Genomic DNA, 18,286 nt, shown 5'->3' on the forward strand with positions numbered 1-18,286 from the left:
ATTTTTAGTTCAAGAAAGCCACTCCCTCGCTTGGCGTCTTGCTTTCCAAACGCCCTGAATTGGTCAATGGCAACTGGAATGTAGATCACTTATGCGATGGCTAATTCCCGGTCTTGATCAAGATTTATCGCAGATCCAGGAACAAAGCCTCCTCCAATCGGATAATGTAGCTAAATGGGGTATCAATTCGCCGATACTCTCGAAAGCCAAGACTTGTTACATCGGCGTTGTTGAGATATGGCTTGCGCTAGCTTGGGTAGAACGAACCAACATGTTGGAATCACCGTGTGGCATTAACCGCATCGTTAAAGGTAGATCCATTCAATGTCGACCCATGACCGCCAACGTCGCTACTTCATTGAGGCTGTCAAGCGTCGGGTTATCAAGGAAAAGTGACACATGAGGCTCAAGATCTTCATCCCTTACGTCCGAGCACAAACGTTTGCAGTAGGGTCCATGGATCCTGCGATTATTGATACATCTAGAACAAACGATCTTCTATATGTGAAAGCCATGCAGGGTCTTGGCGTGCGGTATTCTAGCTAGATGCGTTCGAGAACTGGCATACAATGTGAGTGATTTGCCCTCATCGGGCGACATTGTGAAATCACAATTCATCACCTTACGCCCACTGACAAAGCACAGCCACCGACACTGGATCCCAGACCGAAGCGGTGGAATAATTGCCCGGCCAGTTAGTCTTATGTTTCAGCTCCTCCAAAATGGTGTCGGTGGCTGATATCAACTACCGTCTTATTGGCTACGCTTTCACAATGCGAGATACGAGCACTGCGCAGTGCGATATTCGAGGCATCCGCAATTACAGGGGACTTCATTGGATGAGAACTGACTTACCATTATGAAGTCAATCCATATATCAACGGCTCTTGCAACGGTCTACATCAAAATTCATAATCATTAGTCTCAGTTCAGCTATCCATAATCATGGCAGCTACCACGAAACAAAGATCTCAAACTTTGTTCAGAGATGATCCATCAGACGACAACAATAAAATCGAACTCTTCTCCCCACTCGAGTCTCAACAACAAACCGAGATCACGGCATTCAACACCATCTCTCAATCCAATGTCGTTCCTCTGAGAAAGTTGAAACAGTGGCCCCGAGCTGTCATATGCCCTGCCTGTCGAGAACTCTCTCTTACCCGAGTTGAGCGCAAAATCTGTGGCGGTACCCAGTGAGCATAAACCCCGAAACAGGATATGTAGATGGAAGCTGACCAAAACTTATCAGTGCCATGGCGGCATTGATGTTTGCATGTACTATCGTTGGGGGGCCTCTTGCGTATATCGGGAAACAGTGGAAGAATACTGAGCATTACTGTTGCAGATGTAATCGCAGACTGGTGACTTGGCACTTCAGTTCTGGAACTGAGATTCATGTTTGGTAAACGCGATTGCTGTGTCAAGAATAGATAATCTACTGAGACCGTAAACAATTGTGTTTTGGCCTTGCAAATAGTTCTGCAGTGGTTGATCTTTTATCCGGAGCTCAAATCCCATAGCCTCTTGAACTCGCTCTCCCTCTTCAGTAGCTCCCTTGGGTTGTCCCACTCTATAACCCTTCCTCCTCCCATCACAGCAACTCGATCAAAATCCACAACGGCACCCAAGCGATGTGCAATAGCGATGACGGTGCATCCCACAAACTCCTCTTGAACCACCTGTCGGATCAGTTGCTCCGACTTGGCGTCGACGTTGCTACTCGCCTCGTCAAGAAAGATCATCTTCTTGTTAGCCAGTATAGCCCTGGCAAGGCAAAGAAGTTGGCATTGACCTTGCGATAATCGCTCGACATCAAGAATGCTGTCCAAGCCTCCAAGCTTCTCTACAGCCTCTTTCATCCTGAGGCGATTGAGCACATCGAGAATTCTCTCTTCAGGCTGCTCGCCGCGAGGGACCAGATTGTCACGAACAGTAGTCTTCTTCATGAAGAACGGATGCTGAGGCACGACTGCCACAGAAGCCCGTACAGTTTGTCGCGGGAGTGTAGTGATGTCAATACCGTCAAACTTAATGCTAGAATTGGGGTCAACCTCCAACATCCGGAGAAGACAGGCCATCAAGGAGCTTTTGCCACTGCCACTACGTCCGACGACGCCGACCTTGAAGCCTGCAGCGATATCCAGACTGACATCGTGCAGTACTGGCTCGCCCGAAGCGGTGTATGCAGCTGTCAGCTTGTCGATTTGCACGTGGCCATGGGAAGGCCAACTCTCGGGTGGAGTAACAACCTCGCCCGGGAGATTCTCACTGTCAGTTGTGGTGCAGAACTCTTTAGTACGGCTAACAGCACCCAGAGAAGTCTCTAACTGCGTATAATTCTTGATGAGTTGCGTGAGATATTGCGAGAAGGATGTCACATTGAGAAGGGCCATTGCCACAAATTTCGGTTCGAAATTGTCTCGAAGCTTAACAATGAGGACCATCAGTATTGTAGCCAGCGCTGCAACTGCAAGGTCAAGGACAACAGCTAGCCAACGCTGAATACTGAAGAGGAGGTAGTATGGACGCTGAGAAGCGTCAAGGAACTGAAAATGTTGTTCCTTGAACTGCGTCACCCAGCCGAAGGATCTCACACTAGACAAACCTTGGAGGGTGTCAAGGAACTGTGTGAATAGAGGTGAGTTTGCTTGTAGCTCAAGGATTCTGATCTGACGAGAAGTTCGAAGGTAAAATCGCTGAAGTACTAGAGCAATTGTTAATGCATGGTCAAAAGGGTGCGAAAAGTGAGACTAACACCAGCAGAAGAAAGCAAGGGGGGGCAGTGTCGCCACAAAGTATCCAGAGAACACACACATAAGTATAACAGACATGATAGTGACGCTGGTGTCAATGGCCAGGTCAATCAATGCAAACGGAAGCTCTGTATCTATAACCGACATATCACGGCTGAAGCGGTTTGTTGTAACGCCAACATCCATCCTCGAGAAGAATGACAACGGAGCATTCATAACTGTCCGGAGTAGCCGGGCATGCAGAACTTCGCTGCTCAAAGGTACCATGATAACAAGGTAATGCACTGCTGCACCCATGATGCCAATTATTGCAAGTCCAGCGAGCATTGCGTAGAGTCCAAGGTAGAAGTTGTTGACGCTTTGTTGAGTGATAACAGAATGACCAGTCCAGAAACTTAGCAATAGCTCAGTCATCTTGTGGGCCGCACCGAACAAGACTGTGAGCGCCACTAACAACAGAACATGCCACTTGGGTACTGTATTGAAATAGTAACCATAAGTAGCAAGTTCCCCCAGTGCTCGATTAGCAGATTCAGTCTCTTCTTCTGGTCCTTGAGGTGCTGAGGTTGATTTGTCGTTGGCTTTCGAGGAGTCGCCGTCTCCCGTGGCAACCCCGTTCTGACGAAGATGTAAACCACTGAAGTAATCAGTGTCGTTCTTGAGTTGCTCAAATGTACCTTGATGCTGAACTGTGCCATGTTCGCTTAGAGCAATGACGTGGTCTGCATATGCCAGCCGATGAACTATGGGATGTTAGTACTGTTTCATTTCGAGCTGGCGACAGCTGAACTCACTAGCGTTGGTCACACAAACAACAGTCGTGCCCAGCTCTCTTAGCAACCCTGCTTCTGAAAAGAGCATCCTGTAAACATGTTCTTCTGTCGAAGCATCTTGTCCCGAAAAGACATCGTCGAGAATAAGCACTCCTGCCTTTGAGTAAATGGCCCTTGCAAGTGCAAGTCTCTGATTCTGGCCACCGCTGAGAGAAACACCGCCGCTGCCCGCTTTCGTGGCGTCCTTGTCAGGCATCTCAACGATGTCCTGCTCGAGCCCACATGCATGGACAACTCTATCGTACCAATCTTTGTGATATGTGGATACCCCCAGGATGTTCTGTCGAATTGTCAAGTTCTGGATCCAGGGCTTCTGGTCAACAAATGCGATTCGTCGGGCGTCAGTGTAGACGAATCCTTGGGAAGGCTGCAACTCGCCCAGCAAGGCCTTCATGAGAGTGCTTTTCCCAGAACCCACGCTCCCAATAACAAAGGTAAAATGAGATTTACGGATAGGGAAGGAAATGTTGCTAAGGACTGGTGCTTCCGCCTTTGGCCATCCAAAGCTGGCGTCCGAAACGATCATGAGAGGTTGGCCAACATCCACTGAAGGCTCGTTGGGTCGATCGAGTAGCTCAATCGAAGTTCTATCCTGAGCAAAAGCATGCGACCCGAAACTTTGGGCTTCTTGTTGGGATGAGCTTTGACGGACATTGAGAGGTAAACGGTGATCCTTGCAACTATCCGACAACAGAAAGCCCTGCATTCGATCAAAGCATGCAAGCGATGCCTTCATTCCAGGGATCGTTCGTATGAGCGTGGACATTGGATTGGACAAAAGATAAATAAGCGAAAGGGAAGTATATGCAGAAGCCGTACTCAAAGGATTGCCTGTCTCTTGAGATATGACGACATAGGTCGCAAACGTAGCGAGCGGAGCTATGGCTTCCATGGTATTTTCTAGCAAATGAAGTTAGCGATATACCTTATTTAAATGACTCGTAGACTTACGGAAGAAAACACGCCAGCACATGAGTTTACGGAACTTCTTGGACAGGTCCAACTCATTGACTCGCAGACTTTGAACCATGTTGTTGAGAACATCCGTCAGGCCAAGCATTTTCACTTCCTGCAATCTTGGTCAGTGAATCAAACCGACCGTCTTTGAACTGAGCTCTTACTTTCATTGAACCTAGCATCGAGGCAGTAACATCAATGCGCGTCTGGATACCACGAACCCACCGCCTCTGGGCGTTTGCGATATACTTGGCTATCATCAAAATGCCAGTGGTCGAGACTAATCGCATGTTAAAAGTGATCTTACTAGTACTAGACAAGTCAAACCTATTGCCACAACCATAGGGGCTAGAAATGCCATGCCCAGTTGTCTGTACAGGAGATATAAAGCCACTGCGCACTCGATAGGCGAAGCCCACATCTCATGTATGCTTGCAAAGTTCATGCAGATATTTTCAGTATCTGCAGACATCAGTGTGACCGCAACTGTAGGATGTTAGTTGTTTACGTTGTCTAAAAGCCCTGTTTTCTTACTTGATTCGTCAAAGGCCGTGATGCTCAAATCGAGGGTCTTGTCGTACACCAGGCTAATCAAGCTACCCCGGACTGCGGTAACAAATCTATGCAATTAGCTTTGGCTTCTCAATCGGCAGGTTTGACCTCACTGATAAGTCATATGCCAGTAGAATGCTTTAGCGATCTTTAGTTTGTCAGTCTGGATACTACACGAGAAATAAGCGAGAAACAAACCGCCAGTCCAATGAAGACGCAGCACCAGGCTCCCGTAAGGCCCCATCCAATAGCTTTGTCTTCATCAAGGTTACTCGCGAACCCAATTGTTCTCTGGATAAGGAATGGCTGTGCGTATGTGAAAGCCATCAAACAAATACGTGATAATACTCCAAGCAGAAAGACTCTTCTCGACGACCAGATGGTGGACCAAAAGAGAGCGTTACTCTTGATTCGATTTGCTGGACTGTTTGTCAGCTCGACATATACCACTGGAATTCATTATGAACTCACCCGTGCGCCATGACTTCTCCACCTGGGCGAATAATCTCTTCCCCAAGAGGCTGTTTTCGATGGCATACCTGTTCCCTCATTAGTTAGGTCATTGAACTGGCAGTTGAACAACCTACAGATCATGCTCTGTCAGAAAATTAGAGAATCCTAATTTCATCAGAGGGTTGATCCACCAGAAGACACTACGGCCCAGTATTCCGCTCGTCGTCTCTGGTGATAGATCACGATACTGTGCTCTTAATATGGACCTCTTTCCCCACGCTTCAGATATGAGAATGAGGGCTTTGGCGGTGGTAGCTGCCGTGAACAGCCTCGCAACTGCGTGCGCTCCATCTAGAAGCCATAGCGTTCTGGCTATAGCGCAATCAAAAAGAGCTGTGAAAAATAGATAGACATTAATGATTGTTGAGGGTCTCACAGAGCGTGTATGCTCGACATAAGACAGTAAGGCCAACAAGAGTCCGTTCACAAACACAAGAGCCGCTGCAGCGATTTGAGATTTAGATGTAGGCAGAGGTCCAACCGTCCAGTATGTCAATATCACGAGTTGTAGTCCAGTATACACAGTGATCAAGCCCTATTATATCGTCAGCATTCTCTGGACTACGGCCTTGGGGCACAAACCAGTTTGATAAGAAAACGAGAATTCTCGACAATCTTTCGTGGTTCTCTCTTCAGCCATAGCAGTCTTTGTGGGACGAGGATCAAGAACAAAGCAGATGGGACAATGGATAGTATAACATTCTCAAACAAGACAGTAAAATCAAATCTTCCCGAGGCCGAGGGGCCGAAGTCAACTTCGGGCAGGACGTTTAGTGAAGAATTACTATTAGCATCCATAGTGCTTGTGGCTGAGTTGTGTCTGCACCTTCTCAACGGGAAATTGGAGATTCATATCATGATCCCATGAATAAGGTAACTGGGTTATCTCATGGTGAGATCCAATGACGAATTTGCCTAAATTAGTTGGTGCTTACGTGGGTGACTACGTTTTCATGCGCTATCCAACTGCGGGGAAAGAGTTTGATTGGTTGGTCAACCAAGCGATAGGACAAACTTGCGCCGTCTTACGGGGCAGAAATAGGGAATGATAGACTGATCGTTTGTGATGCAGTTTAGATAGATATTGGATATAGTCAATATTTGATCAAAGGAAATTCGGTGTGCTCCGCCAATAGGAGATAGATCCTTACTATTTGAATTACTCTGGCCTACGAATTCTTGTACTTCGGTCAATAAGAATCGAGGTCTATTATCTACCAACCTAGGCAAACCAGTAGTCCTACGCTTCATCACTAAGGTTACGCATTAACTCCATTATGTGAAGCATTACTTCTCTAAATAGATGCCAATTGAATTTCGTGTAAGTCAGACCTAACTATGAGCATATTCCGTTCCTTGGTTTTAATTTGGTGGGATAAGAAGCTAACCGTGTCGAGTTTACAAAAGTTCCTCACCGCGTACTTGGTTTCGTCACCACCTTACGAAATCTTCACCAAATCTCGATAAACCCAATGATTCAAACCGATTTGACTCAACAGTGAACGTCAATTTCTTCAAATTCGTAATCTTACAAATTGGTATATCCTTCAACCTCGCTTTCTCTCTAAAAACATATCTGAGCTCCCCAGTCGCTGTTTTCCAATTTCTTTAAGACGTAACAACTTTACTCCTTGACAAGGACAGCTCTGTATCGAACCTTGCCCTCTTTCAAATCGTGCAGAGCCTTCTCAATACCCTCCTCGTTGAGAGGGCAAGTCATAATGGTGGGCTTGATGTTCTTCCTGGCCGCAAAGTCAAGAAGCTTGCGAAGGCTATCGCGAGAGCTGACTAAAGAGCCCTGGACGCGAATACCCTTGAGGGAGAGCGAGGTCAGGGGAACAGGAGTGGACTCCAGAGCGGCAGTGAGAGGGTAGATGACACCATCGGTATCAACAAGAGGAACGAGACTATATTTGTTAGCTACGACGAATCGAGTGCCGGTTCGTTATACATACCTGCTGTAGTCGACATTTGCGCTGCCGCAGAGAAGCAAGTGCTTAACAGGCTTGAAGTCCTTTGGAGCCTCGTCTCCAGATTTGAAGACAATGAATTCAGAGGCACCATAGTCCATGGCTTCCTGTCTCTTGGACTCGGAGGAAGAGAAGACAACGACGTGGGCTCCCTTGGCGGCAGCGAGCTTGATGGCAAGATGGCCCAGGCCACCAATACCCATGACACCGACTCTATCTTGAGAACGGAGACCGTACTTGGTCAAGACTGTGTAAACTGTGGCTCCCGCGCAAAGCAGGGGGGCGGCATCAGCGGAGTCGTATCCATCGGGAATGGGAGCAACAGTCTTTGAGTCCCAGACAGCGCCATAGGAGAAAGAGCCGTTATCAGTGTCGGAGAAACCATAGATCTGACGCTCGCGGCAGTACTGGTCAAGGTCTGTCGCAAGGTCAGTATTGTTATTGCCCAAAACTCTCCGATTTCTTACCTGTACAGCAGTTGTCGCAAGAGCCGCAGATCTGGTGTGTGTATCCGAATCCAACTCTGTCGCCAACCTTGACGTTCTTCACTGAAGACCCAACTTCACGAATAACTCCAACACCCTCATGGCCCAGGACAATTCCGCTAGGCTGGTAGAGCTTATCAGTTCCACAAACGCCAGAGTGTGTTGTCTCAATGAAGACCTCGTGGTTCTGGAGCTCACGCTCGACGGTGTCAGAGACAATCTTTCCCTCCGGGGTTCCTCGGAAGACCTTGTAAGAGACCATTGTTGCGATGGTTTGTATGTAGGGATGTAGAGATGTAGAGATATAGCGATAGAGTTTTGTGTAAAGATGGGGTATATGGTTCTATCCGAAGGGGGCTTCTGGGCTGGGCCTTATATAGAAAACGGTTGGCGATAGCTACGGTTACATAGGGCTATCGGACCGGCCGGGGCAGTCTTCCTCATCGAGTTGGCCGACCACGCGAAGCACGGATTGTGGGTTTGGCTTTGGAATGAGCCTGAAGAAAGAGACCGAAGTGGAGATGTGAAAGCTTCTTTCTGCCTTGATATCGGGTTTAGCGAAGAGTCCGTCCAAGTTTTGCATATTTTGAGATGTTTATTTCCGGCGAGACTAATCTAGCATGTTCTTCGACTTCTGGTGCTTCTCTTCAGTTGCACATTCAACATGTTGACAACGATAATGTTTCTTGACCGACAAGTCGCTTAACATGACCCCTTACTATTAATACCTACTTCGGAAACATCGTTATCTTTATCCGTCCTGACCGTTTGTTTCAGGTCCTCGGATCATTCACGTAACTCGTCCCCAGCTTTGTAATCTCAAAATAAAATTCAACCGTTGAAAATGGATTCTCGGACCGCTCTCGGTGGGTACGGACCCGGTCAAGAGTGGAGCACGGCGGAGCCGCTTGCCTCGGCACGGAAGTATTTTCCACGTGTACTAACAAGATCCATGACGATATTGTTTCTAGAATTCCTGATAGAACCTTTCTCCAAAGAAATCGCCGGACATGATGTCATGCGGTGAGATCCTCAGGGTCTTGAATCCTTTAACTTTCTCGTCAATCTGAGTTGGGATAGATCTGTCTTACTGTCTCGAGACTCGCATTGAATCATCTCGTTTTCAATTTGACTACGTACGCCTAGCCATGAGGCCTGGATCAGTAGTGGGAATTAGTGCCGGATATGCACCACTAGCAGTTAGTCTCCGAAGCTTTGTTCAAGAGTGACAATAAGTTACGATAAACATAGATATCAGGCCATGTCTTGAACCATTCTGGCGTCAGGGGTAACTTGAACGACACGGACATGTTCATCCGACATCTGGGGACTTGGCCTTTCTATCATGAAACTTGTCTAAAGTGTTTGGATTTTTCTCTTCACTTGATGCACGTCGGCGTTTGAACATCCATACCTAGCCTCCTCGTCTTGGCCGTATTCAAATTTGTTGGGTTCTCAGGCGATGGTGCTGATGAGTAAGGGGCGTGATTTAGGAATCAGCTGCAAGGTCTATCAACTCAAAATATCACCCCAAAACCTTGGGCTAGACAGCACGGAGTTGGCAGCCCTCTCAAGGAACGTACACTCTGTTGGCAGCTTATGTCCTCCCATTCACCTGCCCGGAAGTAGGAGAGCAAGTGTCTACAAGATAGTCCGGTGGTATACTCTATCTATCTATCTGTAGATACGAACAAGCGATTACTCCTCCTGTTGACGAGAACTGGCTTCTTTCAACTCATCGCTGAGTTCGGGGATGCTTTTTGGAAGCACGTGTCACTCCTGGAGCTTTGAGTCTGGGACTTAGTCTATCAGTGGCTAACGTGTTCCGCTATCCCTCATAATGAGATGTTCAGTTGATATTGTGTCGCTACTCGCCTGGTGTCTTCATCTGATAACGACGGTGGTACATAACAGAGACCCAAAACCAAAGCCTGTATAGTGTATGATTCAAAGCCAAAGCGTCCGGGAATGGCCTTCTGCCAGAATATTAGCCTCGTTCCGGCTCATTCGAAGATTCCCTGTCCAGCACGAGATAGGATTTTGTAGGCTCTGGAGCACCCCTTTCGAAACTCTTCCGCGGTTTCGAAAGCCCGTTACATCCGAATAGTCGGCGTAAATGGCAGCAAGGTGATCTCGAGAGCCTTTACTTTCCCAGAGGCAGTTTTGTCATAAAACTTCTCTTTTCTTATCGCTTCACGTGTTCCTGGGTTACCTACCGCTAAGCAGTTCACTTAAGCACCTACGGCAACAACAATATTATGGAGTCACCGCTCAGCGAGACTAATGCGAATTGTGAATGGACTCATGGCAGACAGTCTGGATGTACGATGTCAGGCTCAATTGAGCGATCTATTTATTTGCCTAACCTTTCGTCACTTGGAAGCTTCACTGCGTGGTGATTTTGTCCTTGGAAGTGATATTGCGCCGCTCAAAGTAGACGATCAATATTTCGATGCCCCCAATCACGCCACGTACCAAGTCCATAATAGCAGTGACCAGATTGGTCAAGTGGCCAGTTTCCGGGTGTTACAAGTATGGTAACGTATCTCGCTCAAGCGGAGAACTTGAACACCGTTTGACCGTGAACTGATATCCTGTTCGTCTTAGGCAATGATCACACCGCCTTCGTGCATGGTCGTGTTTGTGCTTGGCACATGACACCAAAGACAAGACTTGTAACCGAGTTCTAACAGCAAGCATAGAAAGCAGATCAACAAATGAGTGGGCTCATCACTCCTAGTACATATTGGGATTCTAGGGGTTGTCAGGCTACTCAGTATATTCACAAGTTCTTCATTCCCTACGACATTCATGAGAAAATGGAACGTGAAAGTGATAAGTCGTTGTCATTCATAAGCCATGGACAACTTCACCATTGGCATCTTCCCCCATAAACACTAGAACTAGACCAACATCAAAACTAAAATCGGGTATAGACACATCGCCTTACAACCTCTATGGCGATGTGATTCTAACACATGACAAATCTTTTACCATATTAAAACTCCATCAAACACCGTGATACCCAGATACACAACGATTAACATGTAATAATAGCCAATTTAGTGCTGCTTTAACTCAGCGGCGGAAACGGCAGCGTCGACAGCCTCCTGCAAATCGAGATGGAAGAAAGGTCGGTTGAGACCTTGCACGGCAATGAGACGAGCGCTGGTTGGGTCTCTTGAGACACCCTTCTCGGAGCCAATGCTGTTGATAGAATCGTCGACAGCCTCGATGTCCTGCTTGATGGGGGCGCTCTTGGCCTTCTCATCGAGAGCAGCAGCAGTAGCAGCGCTATCATCACCGCCAAGGTCGGCGATGGAGAAGATAGCCTTCCAATGTCCAGTACCGTCGTGGTTAGTGCGGGGAGTGCGGTAACCGAAGCCAGCAGCAGCCAGAGCACGCTTAGTCCATCGATTCTCGATGTTGGCGAAGTGCCAGTCGACGACCTCAGGAGCAGCGAACTTGTCAAGTTGGTTGCGAACATCAATTAGAGCTTGGATAGAAGTAACGTCGACGTTGTTGACACTAGAGAAATCAAGGACGACGGCCTTGAGGATAGGTCGCTCATCATTATCAACAGCCTTGATGTGGCGGGGTTCTCGATCATTCCAGGGACGGTCACCAAGCTTACCCAGGAGAGCAGGGTTAGTTCGTCGGCACTCCTGGAAGATGGTCTCGGTGAGGTGGTTGAGGTAATGGGAGGCATTGGGGTAGTTGAAGCCCTCGGCAAATCGGTAGATGAAGACACCAGGATAAGGAGTGCGGACGATGACCTTGGGGTTGGCACCGTTGCCGTGATCGAGAGGAAGGAAGCCAGCTCGGAGAGAACTCTCACCCTCATCAACTGATCCAGGACTGGAGGTACCGTCACTGACGTTGGCCTTCATGGTTCGGACACGGACAACACCGAGGAAGCGACCACGTGTCTTGAAGAGACGGAAGACGACGACAGCAGCAGACATGGCGATCGTAGTGTAGATACCGTTCTCGATGGAACTGAAGATGGTGACGAGTACACCAGCGAAGAAGATGATGACCTCAAGGGGCGAGACGCGCCAGAACTGGTAGACAACCTTGGGAGGAGTGATGACATCTCCGACAGCATGGATGATGACACCAGCAAGACCTGCGTTGGGAATGTAGAAGAAGACAGCAGTGAGGGCATAGAGAGCAAGCAAGACGACAATAGCAGTGATGACACCAGCGAAGGGAGTTCGGACACCAGCCTTGGACTTGATGGCAGTTCGGGAGAAAGATCCAGTGGCGGGGTAGGCTCCAAGGAAGGGGCCGAGAAGGTTGCTAACACCAATGGCGACGAGTTCCTGGGAAGGGTCGATAACATAGTTGTTGACACGGCCGAAAGACTTGGAGATGGAAATGTGCTCGATCAGGACAACGATGACCGCGGCGGGAAGCTCAGAGACGAAGGACTTGATGATGGGGGTGTTGATCTCGGGGACAGCAGCGTGGGTGAAACCTGAATGAGTTAGTCAATTACTGGATTAATTGTCGATGGTGACGCGAGATAGCTTACCACTGGGGACGTCGCCAACAATGCTGATGCGGGGCTTAGAGCGGTGATTGATGTTCATGCCAGCGCTGATACCAACGTACAGCAGGATGACAAAGGCAGTTCGCAGTGTCGAAATGAAGAAGTACAGCTTAGCGCGCTGGGGCTGCTTCTTGGCCATGCTGCTGCAGAAAATACGGATGAGGTAGAGCATGGTCAGGGCTGACAGACCAATAGCAGCATCGAGCTTGCTACCACCCAAGTTCTTGAGGGTGTCAATGATCACACGGTAGGTTGCCTGGCGGGTGTTGACACCCTTGATGCCCATGAGCTTAGGGACCTGGCCAGCGATAATGTTGACACCGGAGCCAGTCATGAAAGCGCAGATGGAAGGCAGAGGGATAAACTCAACGAGCCAGCCAAGACGAGCGAGACCAAGGAAAGTGACAATTGAGCCGACGATGACTGCAAGGGCGGAGGCGACAACATGACCAGGAACGTCAGGCAGGGAATCGGCAGCCTTGAGAACGATGTTACCTGTGACCTGGGACATTACAGCGACGGGCTGAAGAGTCAGTTAAGGTTGGTCAACAAGATTAAAGCGTACTTACACCAATGGTGATATCCTTGGATGTGGCAAAGAACCAGTAGATCAAGACCCCCATGAAGGATGAGTACAATCCATATTCGACGGGGAGCTGTGCCAGCTGGGCATAGGCCATGGACTGGGGAACGACGACAGCACCAACTGTGATACCTGCGGGGAGTTGATGTCAGCAAACAGAGTCTCCCCGAGAATGTAACTGCGCCGGGGACTTAACTTACCAGCGACCAAATCACCGATGAACCAGATCAAATTGTACTTGCCAACCCATGACAAGAACGGGAACAGATTGTAAAAGTATTCTCCAACAGCACGAGCGCTGGGTGTAATTTCTCCAAGGAATTCACCAACTGTAGGCTCCTCCTCGATGTAAAGGTCGGCATTGGTGATTGAAGGTGCTTTCTCTTCGGGTTCGATGTGATCGGCGCCGATGAACTTTTCCAATGCCGTTTTGGCGGAGTGCTTGCCGGGTTGAGACATGTTGGAACAACAATAGCAGAGTCAACTGGGAAAAAAGGACAACGCTCAAAAAAAAAAGACGATGGAAGAAGGGAGATGAAATAAAATTCTTGAGTAGGTATGCAAGAACGGGGAGATCAAAAAGGTTGATCAGCAATGGCACAACGTGGGTATTTGAGTCGTCAAGACGTGCCGTGGGTCCCCAAGTCGGATTGTCGCTCGGTCGGTCGGGGGTGTGATGCAGCGCTAGCAAGACTTTCTCCTAGTTAGGACAAGTAGTCAAGGTAGCTATGACGACTGAAAGTCTTGGGTTTTCAGGGTCGAGGGAGAGAAAGGGTGAGCCAGATCGAGTCGATCTGTAGGATATATATGGGGTTAAGACCCGTTGAGGGAATTGAGAAGTGGGAGCGAGGTTGAGAGAGAGATAATCGAGAAGAAAGAGGCGAGGAAGGGCCACATATAAATTTAGACTGGACTGGCTGACCACCAGCGGCGATCCGAGTCCAAGGGCGTGTCGTGTGTATTGTTGCGAGTCAATTGCTAAGCTGTCGTCGCTATCATTCCGTGGACCTGAACCTGTAGCTATCCTGGTCTGGTCGGGCCTGGCCCACGCGGTAGTGTCATTTCCTCAATTCAGCCCTTCTTCAGGCTTCATGCAATCGTGACCACAGCCCAAGTCCAATGCCACGACGTTTCTTTTTTTCGAGCGGGGAGATGAGCGTCTCACTGCGTGATTGAACAGGGATCGACGAACGCCAAAAACTCTGGGCGCTACTGGCAATGCCTGTATCCTTTGTAGCCTGTACATGCGAGCTGGGGTCACATTGGAGGTCTCCTCGGACCCTCGTGCGGTGTGTCATTTTCTTCACACCCCAAGCTCTCTCTTGTCTTGTACCGCGTCAAGCTGCAGAATTGATCGAGGCAGCGTGGGGAGTTTGCGGCAAAAGCTGTGTGTCCGGGGCTCCATTAGAACCATTGCGTGCTGACCAGGATCTGAGCATGCAATTGTCGCTATCCCAATTCAGCTCCGCCAAAACTCCACCAACATTCGTGTCGTGTCCGTGGCAAGTTTACATCTCCTTGAGGCAATTCTCTCAGAGTTCGCATCATGCGAGGCTTCTGATGCTTTGTGAGTAATATCGAGCGAAATGAAAAAAGTCTGTGAATGTTATGCGACCTTACATTACCACGTTCAAAGTTCATGAAAAGAGAAAAATCCCTGTTAGATCTCGCGACGATATGGTCTCCGATTGCGCCATTCAATCTAAAGCCGTTAACGGTTTAGTACCGCTTTCTAAGCGGCAGACGTTATTCCCGTTGCGGAATAGTGGGGTTGAAGCTGTAAAAGCTTTGATCATAAAATGAGATCATCATTGGATTAGAAATGGTCAATGAACTTATCTCATCGAGACACGGAGGAAATCGAGCGTGAAAAATAATGTGCATTACCACATTTATTATTATGTAGTGTACAGAGTACTCCGTCCGGAGTATTGATATCCATTGCTTACAGTGGGTGAGGGCACTGATCAGGATCCTTCAGGGACCTTCGGGGAGTTGGTCAGGTAGCTCAGGTACCCCTGTCTCTGATGTTCCCTCGCCGTTACCGGCTGAGAGCTTTTTGTTCTATGCATGCTTCTTGTATCGGGGAGAACTTTGTTGGCCTCTCAAACTTGTCATGGCTGGATTGTGTCGTTTCAGTGCCCGTTTGTCCTTCAGATAAAGTAAATCATCGCCCTGGGTGAAGACTTTTTCGCTGTTCAATCTCTTCAATGGCCCAATATTCATCATGATGGCCTCATCGGCCCATACCCCAACTCCCCGTAACGCTTCGGCCCCACTCCCCTTTGCTACCGGTGCTAACGTCCCTGGCGTTACGGGACCATGAATAACCTTCATCAGACTGGATATCACATCGCGAATGCCGATATTGCTGCAGAAAAAAGCCCACAATGAAGCAACAAGTCTCTCATCTCCGAGCTTTATCATGAGGGTCCCTAGCCCTCCATGTAGTCCAGAAATGATTCTGGAGACTGGTGAGACTACTCCGTATTGCTCAACCACCACAACACCCATGCTCTGTGGCCGAGGGTTCAAGATGGGTCCATATTTCGGGGAGTCCAGTAGCAAGTGCACATCCATCCTCATTTATCTGTTCATCCATTCGTCAATTTTTCCCATCCCTGGTCCAGCGCCCAACCCTTGGTGTCTTTCGAAGTGAGTGCACCGAGACAACTTTAGTTTCCCAAGCCTGCGGTCGCGCGGTCACACATCAGGTCTAGACTCGAATAAACTACAGCTACTGTGAGTCAAAGAGGCTCTGGACTGACAGCTTGACCGTGACACACGTTGCCGATCTTCCGAGTCGTGTGTGAAGCTACCAGCGCTCGATCAATAGCTTCAACTTGTAAGTCGACACACTGGCATGGTGCAATATGGCAAGTCCGAAATCTTATCTGACGCCATAAGCCCTTCCATATTGCTCATATTAGTGCGTCGCATGTGTCTTTTCTCATTTCGAGGTAACGCGGATCTCCAATCTGGGCGATCATGGCCGCGTATTGGCTTGCTTCCTTCGTCGAAGGTACAACATGGGCCATCGTAGCACTCTCCACGTAATACTCTCGGGCCATCGCTGGGTCGTCGGTCGTTTCCCGCCTTTTTCTTACGAGATCGAAACAGATTTATCCCGCGGTCGCCGGCTGTGTCTGCTGTTTCAGCTCTAAGATGGTTCTTTTCGTCCCCCACTCGCGCAGGCACGCGAGCTGGGAGTAACCTCGTTGACAGCGTCCCCTTTTTCACTGCTGCATGTCTCATTGGATCCAACAAGAACCCATGTTCCGGGCCATCGGGGCTTGCCCGACGGTCCAGCTTGCATTTGGACGAATGGCAAGATCAAGAAGCCAATGTACAGCCAAGGCCTCACCTCCCGCTCGGGATCATAAGCCTTCCGGCTTGGTCCCCCACGAGAGGCGACGCCTCCGGGCACAAAATCCGCCAACCCATCCATATTGTCGCCTTGGCCATCTCGATAGTAATTTGCCTTGGCGAACGTGGTGTTTGAGCTAATGTAGATGGGGTTCGGGGGGTTGCTATTGTGAGGCTGCTGACGTCGGTCCTTCTGTTCCTTCGATGATCGAATTTGCCTATGCGTTGACGAATTTGCGACAGTTTCAGGGTGCTGCACATCTCATCTTGCGATCCAGGTCCCATGGCGAACATTTCCAGATCTTGCGCACCATCAGGTAAGCTTATCCAGCACTGCTTCTGCGTCCTAATCAATCTCGCCGCGGTAGGTGGGATGAACAACCCAGATCTACCCTTGTTGTGCAGTTGGATGGTGATGGTCTAGTGTCGGGGAGTGTGCATTTCGATCCGTCTTAGCTCGGTGTGTTTTTGAGCGAGGTAGGGTAGAATTCACCCTCGTTGTACACGGTACTCGATCCCCTGCCAAGCGACGCCCACGTCTTCCTCTAGCGCAGCCGTTGCTTCTCCCGGGAATGCATCCTCCAACCGGCGCCACCAAATGCACGCGAGCACATCCCGTTGTTCTGGGAGCTTGGCAACGCACTTAATCGGCAATACGGCACACAACCCTGCCAGCGACTGCAAGGTTATCAAGACATAGTAGAGCTTATACGTGGGATTTGCAGTTCCAACTCCAATTAGGACGTAATTCGGTTCGCTCGTGGCTGGTCGTGGGCTTGCGAGATTCGTTCTCTGATTGATTCGTCAAAGTTCCAATTGGGCACGACATTGTGAGCTGAACCTCTACCTGCCACTATTGGCTATCACCCGTGGAATCGGGACAGGTTGATGATCAAAGGTGGCAAGCCAGTAGACATCTCATCTCGATAGTCAATTGCGTCGAAAGCCACGGCGATGGTGAAAGACCGCCAGGCGAGTCTTTTCCATTTGTCGCGACAATGTTATTACATCAATAGATGACAGGTCGATGTGATCGTCAGCGTAAATATCGGTCGGCTACTGGAGGCACCGTAAGGTTACAAGGTATGGGGCAACTGATCAACAATCTGGACAATCTAGATGTTCCCATGTCAGCAGAGTTCATTATGCTTAATTGCGTCGACCCACATACCACGTCCCTAGTGACCTTCGATATTCGTCCATCCCGGTCATCTTGTCGTGCCTCGGAGTCGCGTGGAAGTGGTGTAGGTGCTGCTGTCGTGGGTCGACAGTCTCGTAATGTTGATACGAGGTTGGAGGAGGATTTTTCCCTCGCGCGGCTCAAGTCGCGTCCAAGTTCAGGACCATCATTTGTCCGTGACTTCAATTCGGGGAGTTCACGGGGAGTCGAGACTGCCGAGCCTCTCTCGGGGAGTTGGTGGTGATGGGTGGAGACTAGAGAATTCTTGATCTGGCCAAAGTGACTGGGCAACAGGAATTGAGACAACCGAATGGACAGCGCACCAAGTGTGGCAATTACACTTACGCCATCTAGGCCGTTCTAAAGTTAGAGACTCTTTGACTGATCGACGACATGTTGGTTGCGGGCTGGCTGGTGGCGATCTGGTTGACCATCGAGCCAGAGAGATAATTTGGGTGTCAGTACGGAGTAAGTTAGCCATTGATAGATTGGTCAGGACAGATCACAAGGCCGTTCCTAATCAGGTTACGTTGTCT

At 49.0% G+C, this 18,286-nt stretch overlaps 3 protein-coding genes across 3 annotated transcripts; all 3 read right to left on the minus strand.

Annotated features, from left to right (window-relative positions):
* Nucleotides 1–1,499: 1,499 nt before the first annotated feature.
* On the minus strand, nt 1,500–6,409 carry FTJAE_5064 (multidrug resistance-associated 1; the record flags this gene model as incomplete). Its single annotated transcript, XM_037351534.1, has 12 exons — nt 1,500–2,707; nt 2,759–3,499; nt 3,551–4,489; nt 4,541–4,658; nt 4,711–4,826; nt 4,874–5,032; nt 5,081–5,166; nt 5,212–5,246; nt 5,297–5,517; nt 5,570–5,637; nt 5,686–6,146; nt 6,194–6,409. 12 exons carry the CDS (start codon nt 6,407–6,409, stop codon nt 1,500–1,502), a joined length of 4,368 nt encoding a protein of 1,455 aa, XP_037207811.1.
* An 826-nt stretch (nt 6,410–7,235) lies between these two features.
* On the minus strand, nt 7,236–8,328 carry FTJAE_5065 (alcohol dehydrogenase; the record flags this gene model as incomplete). Its single annotated transcript, XM_037351535.1, has 3 exons — nt 7,236–7,518; nt 7,567–7,999; nt 8,049–8,328. 3 exons carry the CDS (start codon nt 8,326–8,328, stop codon nt 7,236–7,238), a joined length of 996 nt encoding a protein of 331 aa, XP_037207812.1.
* Nucleotides 8,329–11,128: 2,800 nt separating this feature from the next.
* On the minus strand, nt 11,129–13,663 carry FTJAE_5066 (family sulfate permease; the record flags this gene model as incomplete). Its single annotated transcript, XM_037351536.1, has 4 exons — nt 11,129–12,546; nt 12,604–13,144; nt 13,191–13,336; nt 13,405–13,663. 4 exons carry the CDS (start codon nt 13,661–13,663, stop codon nt 11,129–11,131), a joined length of 2,364 nt encoding a protein of 787 aa, XP_037207813.1.
* Between the last annotated feature and the right edge of the window lie 4,623 nt (nt 13,664–18,286).

This window comes from Fusarium tjaetaba, assembly GCF_013396195.1.
Source record: "Fusarium tjaetaba strain NRRL 66243 chromosome Unknown NRRL66243_c0000095, whole genome shotgun sequence".
NCBI lineage: Eukaryota > Fungi > Ascomycota > Sordariomycetes > Hypocreales > Nectriaceae > Fusarium > Fusarium tjaetaba.